The sequence below is a fragment of the Schistocerca americana genome, chromosome X, assembly GCF_021461395.2.
Source record: "Schistocerca americana isolate TAMUIC-IGC-003095 chromosome X, iqSchAmer2.1, whole genome shotgun sequence".
Lineage (NCBI taxonomy): Eukaryota > Metazoa > Arthropoda > Insecta > Orthoptera > Acrididae > Schistocerca > Schistocerca americana.
In genome coordinates this window covers 118,644,423-118,664,908 of record NC_060130.1, presented here as the reverse complement: position 1 = coordinate 118,664,908, position 20,486 = coordinate 118,644,423, and the positions used below count along the sequence as shown (strand labels likewise).

At 41.0% G+C, this 20,486-nt stretch overlaps 1 protein-coding gene across 2 annotated transcripts in view; it reads left to right on the top strand.

The window, feature by feature from the left end:
* The window catches only part of LOC124555307 (dynamin-binding protein-like), a 215,072-nt gene that overhangs the window by 162,204 nt on the left and 32,382 nt on the right, over positions 1-20,486 (top strand). The window contains exons 19-21 of one of the 2 annotated variants that reach the window (XM_047129182.1): positions 7,554-7,749; positions 7,967-8,238; positions 17,486-17,536. In XM_047129182.1, coding sequence (XP_046985138.1) covers positions 7,554-7,749; positions 7,967-8,238; positions 17,486-17,536 — 519 coding nt within the window. Of the gene's footprint in view, positions 1-7,553; positions 7,750-7,966; positions 8,239-17,482; positions 17,537-20,486 lie in introns of both variants that reach the window. The other variant, XM_047129181.1, reaches the window with a different exon arrangement.

Below are 20,486 nucleotides of genomic sequence, written 5' to 3'. Positions count from 1 at the left end.
AAATTCGAATATTCCACATAATTTAAGTCTAACCTAAAAGCTCCTCTAACCTGTCACCTAACCTTTAACTATTTACACTTCTCATTCTGCTGTACAAAATTTGTATTTTCAAGAAAAACTTATGGCTGCTTTGGCCTTTTTCTGAGTCCTCTCAGCACCCACGATTTCCCATTTTTAAGCTAGGTGCACTCACAACAGTGGCTTGTGTAATGACCCTCTGGCAAACATAAAAAACCTGTTCATCTGACTTGGTGCATAGGGCTGAATGCCTTTGTAAATTATGTTGTGTTCACATCACTGACATTAGGGATTCGACCCTCAGGCCTTTGCCAAATGTGACTCGAGTTATGCTGTTCATACTGAATAACACAGAAATGAGATACAGGGCTTCAAGGATACAAAGATAACAGAATATACAGATCCCATGAGTAAAAATAAAAGTCTGTGCCACTACTCTCATATGTTGCCGTCCCAGTTGAATCACCACTTGCAGTCTTCTGTCATCAGAACTATGTGTACCTTCTTTGCTGTCATTGATCCATCAATCTCAAACCATCCTGTCCCTGTCAGCAAAATTTGATTGTGCAGAAGAAGCAAGATTTTCAGGTGGCTGTGGAGAAACAAGAGTGACATGTAGACCAGTTCTTGCTCGTCAGGACGTGCTCGAATCCACCTTGGGTGTTGTAGGGATCGTAGATAGTTTGGGAGACAGTTGTGACATGTGGGGAAGTTTCAGATCAACCAGCAGTGATCATAAAACAATTATTTATGAATTTATTCAACTTACACAGTCTTTGGAGTGTGCCCTCCTCTTCGGTGCAGTATGGAATTCTCTCATAATATTTCGGAGTTGTAGCAGCAGGCAAGGAAGACATGGTACATGGACATTCTGCGCTGCTCGGGTGGTGGCGTATAACTTGGTGTCATGGGCATCCTGGAGTTGAGTTGACAGCGGCATCCATAGTACTGCACACGACTGTGGTGCAGCGCAGCATGGGGCATCCAGCAGCACCTTCTGCCGTTGTGGTAGGTTTCATTGCTGCCCAGAGTCAAACTCTGAACAATTGGCTGGCAGTGGGTGGCTGGCTGGGGGACTCCGGAGATGGCGAGAGTCTCTGTAGTGGTTGTGGTAAGGTATTGGGTGCCAATCCAAGGCAGTCAAGCACCATGGCCCGGCAGTGGCAGAGAGCGACATGGTTACGGCAAAGACTCCAAGGCTGTGGCTGACATAGTTTGGGTGCAGCTACATTGCCCAGCGGGTCACACATATTGGGCTGCCTACACACAGGTTTAAATGCAGCCACTTGACACTAACTTCACACAAATGTGGTGTTTGTATGTCACCGTGAAAAGGCCTGGAGCTGGATCGGTGAATGGCATCTGTCTGTTGTCAGGCAGCACTGTATCAACCTGCAGAAGCTTCCTGATGTTCCTGTTCATTGACATGTGAAAGTTGGGGTATGGAAGCAGGCACATGTGGTGGTATGGAAGTAGGCACACGGGGAGAGATGCTTTTGTCAATTGGATGTTGACTGTGGCTTCTGGCAGTCCAGATATGGCATTGCTGGTGGCTGTGGCTTAGGCTATTACAATAAGCATACATTACAATGCATTACAAACAAACACTACGTAGACAGTATAGTGTACACTTATGGTTCCAAGCTAGCAGACTTAGTTGACTATTCTCTTGTTTTCAGATACAGTATGCTGATAATCCACCTACGGCTGAAGTAAACATCTTTGGTTTTTTTCCTATCCTAACGTCTCTAAACCAGATGGGATACATCAATGCAGTTACTTTCCTCAGCTGCTACAACTCGTAGATTGCTCTGCAGATGATCAGGAGAATGTGTCCAGTAGAGATGCATGTCCAGGACATCCTCCTCTGTCTTCAAATACAGAGTGAAGTAATGAAATTCTGTTGCATACTGAGGCATATCAGAATCCATATCAAAAACTATAGGAGTAGCCAAACAAGTTTTCTGAAGAAAGCACAGTGACATTGTGCAACAATTCCATGGAGTCAGTGATGTAATTGGTGAGAAAGACAGTTACAGTTACATGGGGAAGGGATTGGCTGGATAAGAATGAGAATAAACTCTGAATGATTCAACTGACCATTTGTAGTCATGTGAAACACAATGAGGTTATTCTAGCTTGTCTTTGTCTAGGAAATTGCTCTTTAACCAGTGTTTCCCTACTGCATTATTCACATCTAGCGTGTGACACACGTGGTATTACCATAACAAAGCACCATATTTTATCAGAATGTTGTTTGTATGTGGCATTGAGTGGCTTGGCTAGATGCAATCTCTATTGTAGGTGACAATTAAATTAGTGTAATGTAACTTCTAAATGACTGACTAGTTCTTCTCCCTTTTTTATAACAGTAATTGTGCAGCCATATGAATCTGATGAACTGTTGTTAAGTTATTTTTGCATATTTATTTGATAAAAAAATTTTAAGTGATTATCACTATGATTTCATCAGTTTCAATGCAATTCTTTGTATAAATTCTAAGTTTGCTTGTGGAATAAGCAGAATGATGATAACCACAGTGTTGGATGCCCTAAAACTGATCAAGTGGCTGTTTTGTGGTTTTCTATCAGATGATCCCCGAATGCAAAAAGGTTGCTGCTATGTTCCAAAAATTACTTGTGTATTATAACCTTTTCCGACATAGCCATGTATCATATATGTGGTAAAAATGAGCAAGCATAGTAGAAGACTTGGGGAGACTGAAAAGTTGCGTAACATGATCTTTAAATTTGTATTATTGTGGAGATGGCCACGTGCTTGAAGGAGTTCAGAAATATTTTATTGCAAATTTTGGGCTGGAAATTTTTCTCTCTCCAGCCAAGAGTTGTTGTGTTGCGAATGATCTGCTTTCGTGGCTCACTCTCCATAACCGGCCCATGTTTATGGGCAAGCATAGTTCACACCATTGAGGACTCCTGATGAGAGACGCCTTGCGAACATCACCTACAGCCCTTGGTAATTAGAAAATGTGGGAAAATGGTTACATGGGGTCACAGTAGATGAGAGCAGAATGGTGGGTCCAGAAGAGACTTGCTCTTTGTGACATTCTCCCAAACTGACAATACACCTTCTCCCTGCACTCTCCTGTTCCACTCCATAACGTAGACATAATGACTCCTTCAATCAATTGGAAGTTTCCCCATGTTGACCCTGTGTAACCTGAACTTGAAATATAGTTGAGATTCTATTTAACAGAGCTCTGTTCTTAATGCAAACACTCCCCTCAGATGTCCTTCCTTTGCTCCTACCCTCACCACCTGTTTGTTGTTTAAAGGAGTCTTTTTAGTACTCATATGGAGGACCTTACACTTTTTACTGTTCAGGGTCAGTTGCCACTTTTTGCACCACACAGATATTTTTCTAACATATTGATCTCCTGATGATGACATTATTATATGGTATCAGCAAGCAAGCTAAGAGGGCTGTTCACATTGTCGTCCAAATGGTTTATATAGATTAGAAACAGCGGAGAACCTGTAACACTTCCTTGGGAAATGTCAGACATCATTTCAGTTTTGTTTGATGACTTCCCATCAGTTACTAAGAATTGTGTCCTTTCTGACAGGAAATCATGAATCCAATTACACAACTGAGATGTTACTCCATAGACACACAATTTGATTAGTAACTGGTTGTGAGAAATAGTGTCAAAAGCCATCTGGAAATCCAGAAATATGGAATCAGCTTGAGATCCCCTGTCTATACCACTCATTACTTTGAGTGAACAAAGTGTCAGTTGCGTTTCACAAGAGCGATATTTTCTGAATCCATTCTGACTGTGTGTCAATAGATCATTTTCTTCAGTGTTTCATAACATTCAAATGCAGTATATGCTCCAAAATCATACTGAAAATTCATGTCAGTGATATTGGTCTGTAATTCCATGGATTACTTCGATTAACTTCCTTGTGTATTAGTGTGACTGTGCAACTTTCCAGTCCTTAGGTATGGATATTTTGTCAAGCGAGTAATTATATATGATCATTAAATATGGAGTTATTACATCAACATACTCTGAAAGGAATCTAATTGGTGTACAATCTGGACCAGAAGACTTGGCTCTATCAAGTAACAAGTTGCTTTGATTCACCGAAGGTATCTACTTCTAAGTTACTCATGTTGGCTATCTCTGGATTTTCAGTCAGAGTATCACTGTAGAAACTGTTAAAAACATCTCACATTAAAGTCCATGCTAAATTTCAAGTTTCTTTAAAACATTGCCAATCTTGGAGGTGGTGTATTTTTTTTAAATCTGGCACACTTCTTTTGTTGTATTTGCAGTAGTATCCTGACCTGTTTTGTGTATGATGAGGGATGTGTTCCATTTTGGTTTACCTCTCTGTTGCCCACAATACTATTTCTACGAATTTAAGCTACATTTGGTTTTCACATACATAGTTAGTTTGGAAGAAATGGTGATTGTCTCTCAGGAAATCATGAAGTGAATTTTTATCTGCTTTTGTAAGTAGATATATTCTGCATTTATTTTTGGTGGCTTTAGGTGTTATGGTATTCAGTCTCGCTACAATCACCTCATGGTATCCATCATGATGCTCTCTTTTTGCTCAGGATCGTTTGTTGTAAGAGGTGTAGTATGTTATCACAACCATATTTCATGATGGTATCCATCACGATGCTCTCTATTTGCTCAGGATGGTTTGTTGTAAGAGGTGTAGTATGTTATCGCAACCATTTACAATTTGTGTGGGCTCCGGTACTAATTTTCAGGGAGTGCATTTAGTACAGTTTCAAATGGTGTTTTATGCCTACCACTGACTTTAAACATGTCAAAGGCAGAGTGAAGTTACCTATAACTAGAATTGCGTGAGTCAAGTACCTATTGGAAATGACTCAGTTTTTCCTTGAACCCGCAGCAACTATATCATCTGAATGGGAGTGTTGATAAAAGGAGCCAGTTATTAATTTATTCACTTTGTTGAGTATAACCTCTGCCCACATTAACTCGCAGTGTCACTGCAGACACACAGTCCATAGATGGTCAGGTTAATGGGAATGATTTTTCTGGTGTAGAAGATATAACATCTGCCTAAATGAAGGTAGTGTTGGTGGTTGGTGGGTTTGATATGGATGGAACCATTAGAAAGCTCAAGTATTGGCCCTGGGTCCAGATAATGAAGATATCGTCTATGAATATGAACCAGGCAAGGTGTTTGGGAGGCTAGAAAGGTTTCCTGTATATGATCCATAAACAGGTTGGCTTAGGAGGGTGCCATACGGGTGCCCATGACTGTGCCGTAGGTTTGTTTATGTGTCTTCCCCTCAAAGAAGTAGTATTTGTGTGCGAGGCTGCCATTGGTAAGCAGTATAAGTCATGAGGTTGTGGGTTTGGAGTCAGAACAACATTGGGGAAGGTAGTCTTACGTAGTATCAAGGCCATGGGCATGAGGGATGTTGGTGTAAGGGAGGTGCTATCAACAGTAATGCATAGGGATTCAGGTGGTAATGGGGTGGGGATGATCACAATTCGGAAAACGAAGTGATTTGTGTTTTTCATATGACAGACTAAGCTGTGGGCAACTGGTTGCAGGTATTGGTCGACAAGAGCTGAGATTCTTTCAGTTGAAGCATGGTAACCAGCCACAATGGAGGATCCAGGAGTGTTGGGTTCATGGATTATGGGAAACATGTAGAAGGTGAATGATTGATGGTACATTGGTGTGAGGAGGGAGATAGATTCTAGGATAGGCCTAAATATTTGAGTAGTGACTGGAAGTTGTGTTGGATTTCTGGGATTGGATCACTATGGTAGAGCTTGTAGGGTGGGGGGGGTGAAAACAGTTGGCAGAAGCATTCTTTTAGATAGAGCAGTTCATCAAGGCAGTGGTGGACCCTTTGTCTGGAGAGAGGATGATTAAATCAGGGTCTGTCTTGAGGTTGTGAATGGCTGTTCTTTCTTCTGTTTAGAGATTTGTGTGCTTGGGAAGGCACGTGGGCAAGGATGATGAGACCAATTGGCGGTTAAGGAATTCCTGTGGAAGGCAACCAGTTGGTAGTTAGGTGGGAGGGGGAGGAGGATTCCTGTGGGATATTGGTTGAAACTGGGATGGGCAAGGTTCACTGTTGGGATTAAGTTGACTTTAGTTGGAGGGATTGGTAGGAAAGAAGTGTTCCCTCTGTAAGGCTCCCAAGAGAAAGAGTAGATCTCTGACAAGCCCATCGTGGTTGACCTCGAATGTGGTGCTGTAGGTGAGACCTTTCGATGGGACTGAAACTTCTATAAAATTGTGTTTTTTGGTGGATGGGCTGACAACAGTGTTTTGGGTTTGTTAATGTTCTGGGTTTCATGAATGTTGGGTGGAAGTTTTAGAGGCAGTGGCAAACAAAAAAGATCAGCATAGCAGGGTCTGGGTGCTATGGTGGATTGATGAGGGGGTTTGCTGGGGGAAGATAGTGTAAATGGATAGTAGTGTGATGAGGTGGGAATAGAATATTAATAAGTCAGATAATAATTTATGGAGGTGGTGCCTGGATTGCTCTTATAGATGTTGCAGGCCAGGATTTCAGTTAGTGAGGTGTTGAATGTGTAATACTACTCCATGAATTCTGATGACATTGCACTTTTCATCATCATCAGATTTCTATGACCTGTACCTCTTAACCAGATATGCTGGAAGATAATGCCCTTTGTGATTCCACAGTCTCTATTGACAACTATCCTTTTGCAGGATGTGTCCTTGCACATTACACCAGCATAGTGCACACCTTTTGTGGTGAGACATTTCCTGATTGTTAGATTGAGTGAGTGGATCTGTGACATAGTCACTACGCTTGCTGGACTATATCCCATTACATTTCACTCTGTAAGTGATTTGTAAAGAAAAAAATATCACTGTTATTTTCTTTTTTATTGCTTATTTGGTGCTGAGTAACAATGTTATTAGCAAGTGCTGTTTTTGAACGTGCACTCCAAGTGTCAGTCTCATAGAGGTCTAGTGAAGCTCTGCAAGCCCCTCTCCTGATCTCTGTGAACACTGGTGTAATAAAAGATGATGACTTCAGAGATAACAGATCCTATGTTCTTCAATTCATTGTCGAACATCCTTTAGAAAGCATGGTGGAGGCTTGTAGACCTGCCTTTCTTAAAGTACTTTTGTGATAAAATATACTGGGGATGATCATGTTCCTCAGGTACTCAAACAGTTGTAACACCAAGCGATACTGAGAAATTCTACAAGGACTCTTCAGGGCATCGAGTGAAGTTACAAAATTTTAAAGTTATCGTATTGTAATAATTGTATTTACTAAAGACATAGAAAATAATTAGCTCATTTTGACAGTTAGTTTCATAGCAATTACAGCTTTATTTTTTCACTCAAAATCACATGTTTAATAGTTTGTCATGTGTATCATAAGAGTCTCCTAATAGTTTTTTTGGTTGGTTGGGATTGTTGTGTATTTTCTATTTTGAATAAGCTTAAGCTCTATATGTAAGAATTTTAAAAATATTTGCAAATATATGTATGTATATTTGATTATGTTCCCGTGCTTTCAGGTTGCATTGACTCAGAGTGACAGTCAGAAGACATATCTGAAAAATCGTTATGGAGTTGATACACTATTTTATACAACCAAATCATACACAAGTATACAGCCATTAGAATTGTCAGTTTCCACTGGGCATTTAGTAGCAGTTATAAAGAAACAAAATCCCATGGGAGATAGTTCAGTGTGGTTTGTAGATGATGGAGGTAAGTTACATTTTTTCGCATTTGTAATAGTCTTATTTTAAATTACAATAAAGAAATTTGTATAGAAATTGTATAAATTTGGCTAACCATTTTTGAAGGATAGTAGGTAAGGCGACAGAATAAAAAATTAGAGTTGCCTGTCATCAGGCAGTAATGTTTTAAGACCATTTAAAAAGTTCATATTTCCATTATTTAACAACTTTGCATTCTGTTGCAGCCAATCAAGGTTTTCTTCCAAGTAGCATCTTAATTCCAAACAGAGGTGAATCGCCAGTTATGGACACAGAACCAGGTACAAAATCAAAACGAAGTCAGCAACAAGACATCACTGATTCAACTAAACAGTTTCCGTCTCCACCATCATATAATGATGCCTTGGCTACATCCATACAGATCCCTAAGCAGTCTGATATTACAAACAGTCAGACTCCTGTCCTAGAAGCTGAAGATCTCAAAGAAGAGAACTATGAAGAAATTTCTGATCAGAGTGTAAGAGCAGCTTAATTTTAAATAACTTTTATATGACTGATAATTTAACAAATGCATGAATCAGTCCTGTTTATAATGAGCCAAGTAGCAGGCTTTTTATAGTTACAGAGACATTTATGCTGTCATGTGATGATTTTATTTTTGAGAGAGGTGTAAAAAGGGGATAATGTAGACTTAAATTTTTTACTTAAGAATACACTCTAGTTTGACTTTGCAGATTATCTGCTGGTGTTGTTTTAGTGTTGTGAGTTAGTTAACCACAGTAAATAATAAGAGCTCTAATAACTGAGCAAGAATGCGGTTTATTTGCATAGTATTTTTGTTACACTTCAGAGCTTTGTAAGGCCCAGAATAAGGAGGTTGTACTGGCAAGTGGGCAACTTCTGTTCTCAACATAATGTACACACACTTCTTCAAATCCTTAAGAATGAAAATGTTTGTGTTTCCATGGTGGGATGCTGGTGTAGGGAAAAGCATTTAAATTTGTCTGTTGTTACAGTAGGAATGGTGATTTGTGTGTGGAGAGGGACTGTTGTGATATGGAAAACCCTGATGGAAATTGCAGTGTCTCTCCATAGAGGATTTCAGCTACTGACATGCTGATGTCTTGCTTGATAGCAGTGCAGAGGCCCAGTAGCACTAGCAGTAATGCTGCTGTCCAGGCCATATCACAGAAAATAGGTACGGCTTTGAGTGTCGTGTGCCAGCACTCTACCATCCCATTGCTACGTGGGTGGTAACTAGTGGTGTTTAGTGAGTTCAAGAAGTAGGGCAAATTGGAACTGGTGCCTTCAGTATGTTGCGACATGTACTGAGCAGCCAAACTAGTCAGTTCTTGCTGTGAGGAATGTCCTGTTTGTTGTTTCTGCAGAAAAGTCTATGATAGGACTAGCTTCTAGTGTACTTCTCAGTGCTGTAAGATTATATTTCAGTCCTTCAGATGGAGGCAATGGACCTACCAGGTCATTGTGGATGTGTGAGAAATAATGTGTCATTTCAGAAAATTGGTGTGTTATTTTAAAAAACTGGCCTTTTGGTTACTGGGTCAGACACTTGCTTGTGAAAAACAGCAGATATGAATGGCTTAAGAGCATGCTTACAGACATAGTGCAACAGGGGATTTTTTTTTTAATCCCACAAGAGGCACTTTTTTAAGCTGCATATCCTTGTCTTGCACAAGTTTTTGTAGCTGTGTATCAGCTACTTGTGTTGCAGTGAATTTATCAAAATCAGTAGTATGTGAAATTGTGTTTAGCCTCAGAAAATAGTCTGAAACAGTATTACCTGTCCCTTTTACATGTCTTAGATCTGTAGTAAAGTAAGTGATAAAATCTATTTGCTGTGGGGAAACATTTACTTACATTTTTTTAAGGCAAAAGTGATGAGTTTGTGGTCCGTGTCTATTGCAAACACCCCCGTGCTTCCATGTACAAGTGGAAGTGCCGAATAGCCTCATATATTGCAAGAAACTTATGATCATAAGCACTCCACCTGGTCTGAAGCGTAAGCCAGGAAAAAAAATCCAGGGGTGCCATACACCATTAACTTATTGCTGGAGTGCCATGCTAATTGCCAGCTGACTAGCATCCACACTTACAGCAAGGCTGACCTTTACCTGTTTGAAGGTGCACTGCATTTCCATGGTCCAAATCAGTGGGTGGCAACCAGTGGTGTTGTGGCCCGTCAAAGCTACTGTCAGGGATGCCTGCATTGCAGCTGTTCTTGGCATGTGTCATAGATAAAAACTGACCATTCCTAAAAATATTTGCAGCTGTTGGAAGTCTCTGAGACAGGGCATGTATTGTATGACATCGACTTTCTCCTTAAGGGAACAGATGCCTACTGCAGAAACTGTGACCTAAGAATTGCACTTGTTATTTCCAGAGCACAAACTTGTTGTTGTCATTCAATATCAAACCGTTATCTGCTAGCCTATTAAATACAATTTGTAAATGGTTATCATGTTCAGCTGATGTTCGTACGTGTAGTACATCATTAAGGTAGATGATACAGAAAAGTAGTTCATGCAGCACTTTGTCTGCAAATTGTCTCCAGGACTGTGCAGCATGTTTCAGCCAAAAAGGCACTTGTAAATATTCAAACAGACTGAAAGACTTTATTGCTGTCTTCAGAACATCCTGTCATGCCACCAGAATTTGGTTGTAAGCATTTCTGAAGTCTATAACACTGAATATGGTTGCTCCAGGTAGTGCACTTTTAAAGTTTTTAATATGGGGAACAGGGTAGCAGTCTGGTAAGGTGCAAACATTTAGTGCATGGTAATCGTGCACAGCCTCCATGTTACATCTTTCCTTTTATTGAGATGCAGTAGAAACGTCCAGGATCTGTTCGATCTGCAGATTATTCCTGCTTGAAGCAGTTTTTTGATTGCTGTTTTTGTTGTGGCATATTTTATTGGAGCTAATCATCAAAGTTTCTGGCCAATTGGTAGACAAGGTGTGATCCCAGTGTGGTGCAATATCTTGCAAATGTGTGCTCAGTCTTAGAGTGTGAGTTTGTGTGGAAAATGCTACTATTTCTGGAAGCCTTGCCTAATTTCTGTGTAACCATTTCTGTCACCATTTGAAGCCATGTTGCGCATAGGGTGATTTCCAACCTGTAACAGTGTAGGAAACTGGCACTTAACATAAACTCAGATACATCAGCCAGCACAGAATTCCATTCCACCATAGTTTTGAATTCATTTTAAGTCAAAACAGGTTAACTATTAGCTTCAGTAAGCTGTACACGTGTGTGAGACTTTCTCTTTAGATGCAGCATTGCCATTAAGGTGCTCATGTCAGACCCAGAGTCCACCAGGTATGTATGAGACTGTTGCTTGTCTGTTATGTACATTCATTAGTATTCATTAAAAACATTTGCCTGGTCTGTATGGGTTCGTGGCCACAATGCCGTTGTTTCTAGTTGTTTGATAGCAGCCACTTGTCAAGAAACTGTCATGTGGGTGCCACTTTGTTTTGGCAGCTTGTGCAGAGGTATGTTGGTGTGTGGCGAATTTGGCAGTGTTGTGGTCATTGACAGACAGGTGCTTATAAATATTCTTGCAGCCTGATGCGCCTAATAATAGGTCATTGTTTGCTTTTGGATAAATGCAAGGTGCAATGTACTTCGCATCCTGTGCACGTGAAGTGGTGTGAAACCAGCATTCGGGTGAGCATTGCTTCACTTACCGTTCTTTTTTTTTTTATCATTGCAAGGTATGGAGCAGTGGAATTGTAGAATGGTAATGTCTGCTTGTTTAGCACAGAGTTGTCTCATCTTGCTTCTCAGCAATCTGTTATTTGAGTGTGTCCAGGATGTGTTGGAAAGCTGAGCATCATTTGTTTTGCTATGACATGGTTTTAATAACATCTGACACTAGAAGCAATTTCTGAGAGTTGAAGACTGTCAGTATAAATTGCAATTCATCACTTTAAACACCATATGCAGCACATAAAATCTCCAGCATACAAAACAATAATTATGATTGCTGTGGTAAATATCATGGAATTTCCTTTTCACTTCACAGCATAGTTGGAACATTGCAGCGATAGGTAGAATGCTATGGGAAATCCAAAACTTTGCAGAAATTGGGCCTTCACCATTAGGAGTTGCTTTAAATGTTACCTGAAGCGGTGTTACTTTAAATGTTGCCTGCGTCAGTCATTGGAGGCATTGTTGGTTCACTTTTAATTTCTTGTTCTGTAGTATCCATTTTTATTCTCAGTGTCATCATTGTGTCTTGAAGTTAACCACAATAAATAATGTTAACTCACAATTGCTAAGTAAGGACTCAATTTATTTACATCTTCCAAATAATTACACAGCATTGATGTGCCTATATAACATGAGTGATTCAAGTAGTTCCAGAGAGGAACTAAACAGCAATCTGCTTTATCGAACAAAGAGAACATACTATACTCAAACAATTGTCATACGTTTACTCCCACAGTGCTATTAAGTGTTGAATGGTTGTTATATCTACCCAAGAAGCTGAACACTCATTCTAATCCACTGTATGTAGTAAATGTTAAAGTGGGTTCATGTTTGATCCATCCTTTGATGTATAAGATTTGCTTTATGGCTATCATGGTTTTACCATGACGAAACCATAAATAAAAACTTACTGTCTGTACAATGTGCCATTGCAACATATACAGAAAGTAAGATCATGTATAACATAACACTAAGAGAAATTAAAAAGATGTGACCCATTTTTCACTTACTTACTGACATGCCCAAATCCAACAAACCACAATTTGAAAAAAAGATAAAAATAGTATATTTGTATGAAAAGTGATGACATTATAACTGAGTAAAGGGAGTGTTTTGTTAAAATCTCAAATGAAGAATGTTGCTCACAAAATGCAAGTAAGTTTCAGTTGTGAAAGATGCAGTGGTGTGTCATAACTTTGATTACAATATTTTCCAAGAAATTGACATGCACAGTGCTGCTGTTGAATGACAGAAACACCACCCATACCATCACCTTGTGCCTGCCATTCAGCAGTAGCACCACTTGCCAGTTCGCTGGAAAATACTGTGAGAAGGACATCACTGTTGTTTCTTACAGAATGCAAGATATGCATATTATAAAACAATTATCAAATGAGAACTCTGCAGGCATACATCTCACATGTGGTCTGGCTGAGGACAGTACTAAAAAAGCAAATCATCTTTACAGTTAGTCATATAGGATGCTCTTAAATGCCAAGATATATTTGTAGCAGCTGGTGGGAACTGGCACATACTGAAGGTGACATGGAGACATGAATTGGCAGGTGGTGACAGGGCAGAGGAATATGAAACCATTTGGGTGGAGAATGAAGAGACAGTGGGTTTCCTGATGTTGAAGCCAGGACAATTATGGGAGAGGAAGATGTCTCATAAGGATAACGCCTATCTGTGTAGTTCAGAGAAGTTGGTGGTGGAGGGAAGGATCCAGATGACTCAGTTCATGAAGCAGCCATTGAAATTGAGCATGTTATGCTCAGCCGCATGTTGTGCCACTGGATGGTTAACTTTGTTCTTGACAACAGCAGGTTGGTAGTCATACCAACATAAAAGTTTGTGCAATGTTTGCCACGGAGTTGGTATATGACACTTTGATGGGGTAGGATAAGCTGTGGGTGGATTGGGCAGGCCTTGCAACTGGGTCTTCCACAGAGATATGGTCCCTGTTGAAAGGTGTTGGGGTTAGGATTGGGAGTGGCATGGGGGTGGACTAGGATGTTGTGGAAGTTGACTAGGCAACAGAACACCGATTTAGGAGGCGTGGGAAGGGTCTTGGGAAGTATGTCCCTCATTTCAAGACATGATGATGGGTAATCAAAGTCCTGACGAAGGATGTGGTTCAATTGTTCCAGTCGAGGGCAGTTTCGGTTGATGAAGGGGCACTCTTTTGTAGCTGATTTTTGGGGGTGGCGGGAGGATTGGGATGTGTGGGGGAAATGGTGTAAGAGATATGTTTGCGATGTAGGTCTGCGGAATAGTGCCTGTGTGTGAAGGCCTTGGTGAGACCTTCAGCATATTGGACAAGGGGGTTCTTGTCACTGCAGATATGCCATACCCAGATGGCCAATCCGTATGGGAGGGATTTTTTGGTGTGAAAGGACTGACAGCTGTCGAAATGTAGGTACTGTTGGCGGTTGGTGGTTTTAATGTGGACAGAGGTAAAGATGGAGCTATCAGGGACTAGGAGGTCAACATCCAGGAAGGCAGCCTGCTGGGTTGAGGAGAACCAGGTGAAGTGGGTGGGAGAGAAGGTTTGATGTTGTAAATGAACTAGGATAGACTGTCTTTGCCCTGAGTCCACCTCATGGAGATATCAACAAATCTAAACCAGATTAGGGGTTTGGGGGTTTTGGAAGGCTAGAAATGTTTTCTCTAGATGGCTCATAAACAGTTTGGCATAGGAGAGTGCTGTTCCAGTGCCTATGGCTGTGCCCTGGATTTGTTTGTATACCTTCCCTTCAAAGGAGAAGTAGTTGCATGTCAGGATAAAGTTAGTGAAGTGTATGATGAATGAGGTAGTGGGTTTAAAGTGTGAAGGACGTTGGGAAAGATAATGTTCAATAGCAGCAAGACCATGGGCATGAGGGATGTTGGTGTTTCAATGATCTGGCATCAACAGTGATGAGTAGGGTTCACGAGGTAAAGGAGTGGGGATGGTGGAGATTCGATGTAGGGTGTGGTTGGTATCATAGTGGGAAGTTAGGTTTTGGGCAATTGGTTGGAGATGTTGGCCACTGGCAGCTGAAATTCTTTCAGTGGTGGCACAATAACCAGCTTCAATGGTGTCTCCAGGATTGCTGGGTTTGTAGATTTTGGGGAGCATGTAGCAGGTAGGGTATGGTGTGTCATAGGGGTGAGAAAGGAAATATTTTCAGGGGGGATGTTCTGGGAAGGGCCAAAGGCTTTAAGCTGGGATTGGAAGTTATGTTGGGCTTCTGGAATGGGATCACTCTGGCTGAGTTCATAGGTGGAGGAGTCAGATAATTGGCAGAGGCCTTTTGCCAGGCAGTCACTGCAATTCATAAAATAAGTGGTGGAATTTTTATCTGCAGGTAGAATTATCAGGTCAGAATTTGTTTTGATGTTGTCTATGACTGTTCTTCCTTATACTGAAAGGTTGATGGTATTAGTAAGAGACCTGGGGAAGGATGGTGTGGCCAAATGGAGGTAAGGGATTCCTGGAAGGTAACTGGGGGGAGGAAGGGGGGGGGGCACATGGTTAGATGATGGTGTGAACTGGGAGAGGGAGCTCTCAATTTTTGGATTAGGTTAGCTTTGGTTGGAGGGATTGGTGGCAAAGAAATGTTTCCATTGCAGGAATTGGGGGAAGGAGAGTAGATCTTTGCCAAGTTAAACATAGTTAAATTTGGGTGTATGGCTAAAGATGAGGCCTTTGGTTTTGGTGGAGAGGTTAACAACAGTGTTCTGGGAATCTTTCGGCTCTGGGAACTTTTGGGAATGTGGTAGGCTGAGAAGGTCAGGTAGGCAGGGTCTGGGTGGTATGAGGTTGACATCAGCAGGTTGGATAACGTATGGATATGGTGTCTGGAATAACCATCTAACACCTTCATTTGCCTATTTCCAAATCATTTCTGTTTTCCAAACGCCATCCCTGTCACAGTGGACTCCTGCTCCATCTTTCTGCACTGGTTCAGTATCCCTTTCCCTGGTTAAAACTCAGTCCCACTTCCTGTTCTTAAATATTATCTGAACCATTAAATCCCCCCCCCCCCCCCCCCAAAAAAAAAAAGAAACAGTCTAACCATAAAAATTCCTTTCTCTGAGTCACATCTCTCCGTTCACAATGACCTTCACCTTTACAGATTCCACAAGTCCCTGGCCCTTAGAAACCTGGTACTGCAACCTCTGCTCCTTCCACAAGATACTGCTACTGTACAACCCCTACTACTTACAACACATCTCTGAAGTTGAATCCCTTCCTCTCTAGCACCTGGAGGAGCATTCCAGCCACCAGCTACATAAGTTATCCTATGTGCTGATATCCTACTGCTCCCTTGGGGAACCATTATCCAACTTATTCCATCCACCAACTCCCCTTGCTCTGATTCCTGCAATGAAAACACTTCTGTGCTATCAATCCTTCCAACCAAAGCGAACCTAATCCCAACATTGAATGCTGCCTCTCCCAGTTCAGTTCATACCACCATCCAACAGTGATCCTCACCCTTCTCCCATCTAATCACCACCTGGTTACCTTCCAGGATTCCTTAAGTCCAACTTGGCCTCATCATCCTCCCTGTGTACCTTCCTAAGAACATCAACCTTTCAGTAGATAAGGACAGCCATAAACCACCTCAAAACAAATCCTGACCTGATTATCCTACCTGCGACCAAGGTTTCACCACTTTGTTATGAATTGCAGTGACTACCGAGCAGAAGGCTTCTGCCAATTATGTGACTCCTCCACCTAGAAACTCTGCCAGAGTGATCCCATCCCAGAATTCCAACATAACCTCGAATCACTGCTTAAAACCTCAGGCCCTTCCCAGAACTTCTCACCTGAGTCCATTTACCTCCTCAGTCCTATGACACCTTGCACACCCACCTTCTACATGCTCTCCAAAATCCACAGAAACTGGACATCTCATTGAAGCTGTTTATTGGGCCACCACTGGTAGAATTTCAGCTCTCATTTACCAATACCTCTAACCATTTGCCCAGAATCTAGCCTCCCATGTCAATGATATCAACTACTTCTTTTACTGACTCTCCGCCATCTCCACCCCTTTACGTCCTGGATCCCTACTCATCGCTGTTGCTGCCACATGCTTATACATCAACATCCCTCATGCCCATGGTCTTTTCCAACTCACTAACTTTATTCTAACATACAACTACTTCTTCTTTGAAGGAAAGGTATACAAACGAACCCGCAGCACAGCCATAGGCACTTACATGGAACCCTCCTATGCCAAACTGTTTATGGGCCATCTAGAGGAAACATTCCTTGCGGCCCAAAACCTCAAACCCCTGATATGATTCAGGTTCATTGATAATATCTTCATGATCTGGACTCAGGCCAAGACTCCCTCTCGCCATTCCATCACAATCTTTACACCTTCTCTCCCATCTGCTTCACCTGGTCCTTCTCAATCAAGCAAGCCACCATCCTGGATGTTGACCCCCTCTTTTCTGAAGGCTCCAATGACACCTCTGACCACATTAAACTCATCAGCCACCAACAGTACCTGCATTTTGACAGCTACCATTCCTTCCATCCAAAAAAATCCCTTCCATACAGTATGGCCACCCAGGGACGGTGTGTCTGTAGTGCCTTGCCCAGTATGCTGAAGGTCGTCTCACCATCGTGTTCAAAGCCAGACACTATTCCCCAACCTAGTCCCCAAACAGATCTTCTTTTCCATTTCCCCACATGCCCCAGTCCTCTCACCGCCCCATACTGGAACAAGTGAACCACATCCTTCATCAGGTCTTTCATTACCTATCATATGGCTTGAAATCAGGGACATCCTATGATACAGTATGAAAATCCTTTTATCCAGTAAAGCAAGGTGTATACTTAAGGGATAGCATCTGACCAGAATGTGTCAGCAACGTGATTCAGTCTTCAGATTAAGTGTATTTAGAATTCCTCTGGAGTATAATTGATTTCAGAATGTTGCATGAATACATAGTTTTCTTCTTTAATAATTTAAATTCCTTTTAATAATTTTTTCCAGTTGTAATAAAGCTATTTTGTTTTTCACAGCAGCAGCATCTGTATTCAGAGCTTGTATTTGAGCCAGACCAGAGAACAAGAGAGGTAAGAACACACTTTAGGGGGGGAAAAAATACAAACAAACCAGTGACATATTTAGTGTGTGTGTGTGTGTGTGTGTGTGTGTGAGTGTGTGTGTGTGTGTGTGTGTGTGTGTGTGTGTGTGTGTGTGTTTGTTAGTTAGTTTGTTTGTTTGTTTCACGATTATTATGCTACTATTAAACTCTCCTTTATTTTTTGTGCAAAAGTTATGGCATTATGTTGACTATGGCATCATCTGAAGAACTGTAAATTGTAACATGTGTGAAAAGCATTTGAAATTTAAGAATTACTCTTCTGTGGATGCTCCGAGTCGTGAGACTAGTGGGGATCGTGGTGGACTTTAAGAACTTTGTGGTACCATAAACAATAAGAATTAGTATTGTCACATCTAGTAAAAAGGTTAAGGAGAAACATTTTACCAAGCTGGAAACCAAAATGTAGATGTAGTAACAAAATGTCATAAAGCCGTTGTGTCCTCTCCTGAGGTAAATTGGCTCGCAACTGTTGGGACTGGTCCTTGATATCATGGACACAGACACTGGAACAGGGTTGACATCTGGGTAGTTCCCATATATGTTCTATCAGGAATATATCTGCAGAGCTTGCTGGCCATGGGTGTACATCAGCAAGATGCAGACAGTTCATAGACACACATGCTGTGCATGGACAAGTATTGTACTGTTGAAAAGTGACACCATGGTACTGTCACATGAAGTAATGCAAGAGGATGCAAAACATGTGTGACATATCATTGTGCCATCATAGTTCCTGCCGTCACTACCAGCCGTGTCTTGAAGTCATACCCAATGGCTCCCCACACCATGAACCAGTAGTAACACCACTGTTGCCTCTCTGAAACATCAGAAGAATGTCATCTCTTCCCAAACCACCACTGTACTCATCAATGGTGGTCATCTGGGGCAATACAGAACTCAGATGTTTCTGTTGTTAACAGCAGCCTATCAGGGGACGGTAATTTCATAGTCCAGCTACAGCTAGTCTCCAAGTAAGGGTGTAAGGTATCATAGAATGTTGCGGAGTGTCCACTACTTGTTCTCGGACGACACGCAACATTGCAAATGCGTTACGATGTGCTCAACCGGAAACTTGACGGTGAGTATGTCTGCCTTCATGTTCACACCCAGTTCGACATTGGGCCACTGTCGCATCTGAATGCCTTACAAATGTGGATATTACACAGTTTGACCAGCTGGCCAAATGCAGACCTGTAATAAAGCCCCTTTCAAAGTCTGTCTTGTGCTGATAAAGATGTCTCACATGAGTACGCAGCACCTCTGTGGCCTTCCCAGTGATCACTCAATATCTGATGCTGTCCATGCCTGTTTTATACCCTACTAGGCCTGATAACAATGTGAAACATGAGCAGCCCTAATACACTCTGATGATCATTGTACCTTGCACAGACAATTGCTACTCTTTATGATCATTTAGAGACCCACCAATTGTGTGTACATGTACAAAGTTACATTAACATCTGATAATATCTCTTGGGTGCTTCCATTTTTTGGTATGGCAGTGTACTTTCATTCATTACTCCATAGAAATTCATGCTTTTAGCAGTCGCTGAAATCACTGAAAGATGTCAGAAATTTTTATATTGTAAATATTCTGGTACTTCTTTCTTGTAAGCTAATAAATAGGACAGCAAATTTTTAAATGATTCCATACAATTAGAAGCAGTTTATGGTGCCTTGTGCTTAAGAGAAGCTGTAAACATATTTTGCCATGTATATAATAGTTTTACTTGTTCATGTGACAATATTGATTCAGAATCAAAAGAATAGGTGCTTTTCATAATTTTTCCCCAAGTAAAATAAGAATTATTGCTAAATCTGATTATATAGTTTTATTCCTTACATTTTTGTCTTTAAGGAATCGTCTTTTTGTTCACATTGGATGCTCCCTGTAACCGCTGCACCAGGTGGAATGACCTCATGCAGCCGGTACATCAGCCATCAGTCAGAATTCACAAAGCCCTCCTATTGGACCTGTAACAAAGTAATTTGGCATAACACATTGTAAATATATTTTCTGTCAGCACATATAAGGTAATTGGAAAATATTGTGTTCTAACAAAATGATAATGTGCTTAAAAAAGACTTTGTTTTTGCCAAAAAAGTTGAAACAAAAATGTGCACTGAAAATATACTTTTGAGGATATCACAAAGTGGCCACATGCGGATAGAGAATTCAGTTAGAATGCAGACATCAAATTCCTATAAAATCATATTTACCATCCTAAAGTTATGTTTCACACCAATTTGAAAAATATTGTTTCAAGAAAAACACATTTCGATTCCTGGACCATACAGCAATCCTTCAGATTCAAAAGGTGGTGGTCCTCCTCCATCTTCTTCTTGGCCATGGTGGTCCTGTGGGCCTCTGTAGTAGTTTGTCATCCATTGCTCTGCTCGCTCTGCACACTTTTTGCGTGCTTTTGTGCAGAAGTTGTGACAGGTTGGTCCAATCTCAAATTGATGCACTTTCAAAATTTCCGTAATGCATTTTAGGCCGTCATTGAAATTGCATGGTGCCACATTGGCCATTATGTTGACACTCTTTTTTTCCCCACTGTGAATAGTTTTTGGAGACACTTTTTCACAAATCATCTAGTAACTTGATAAAGGAGTTTCTGGCAAACTTGGGATGAATACCACAATGAAGTAGACATCCCAGAGAACATTTTAAACAAGAAATCTTTTTTTGAAATTTTCCCAGAGGACCTATTTCTGATGTAGTCCTGCTCCCCCCCCCCCCCCCCCACACACACACACCAAAAAATGCCTCAAACGTAATGGAATACGAGGTAGAATTTCCAGTATGTAATCAGTAATCAAATTTACAAAGTAAGTAATTGTTTTAGTTAACATCAAAAATAAATTCTTATTGTTAGGCTGGAGTCTTGCTAATGCAGAATTAACAAGTTACTCAT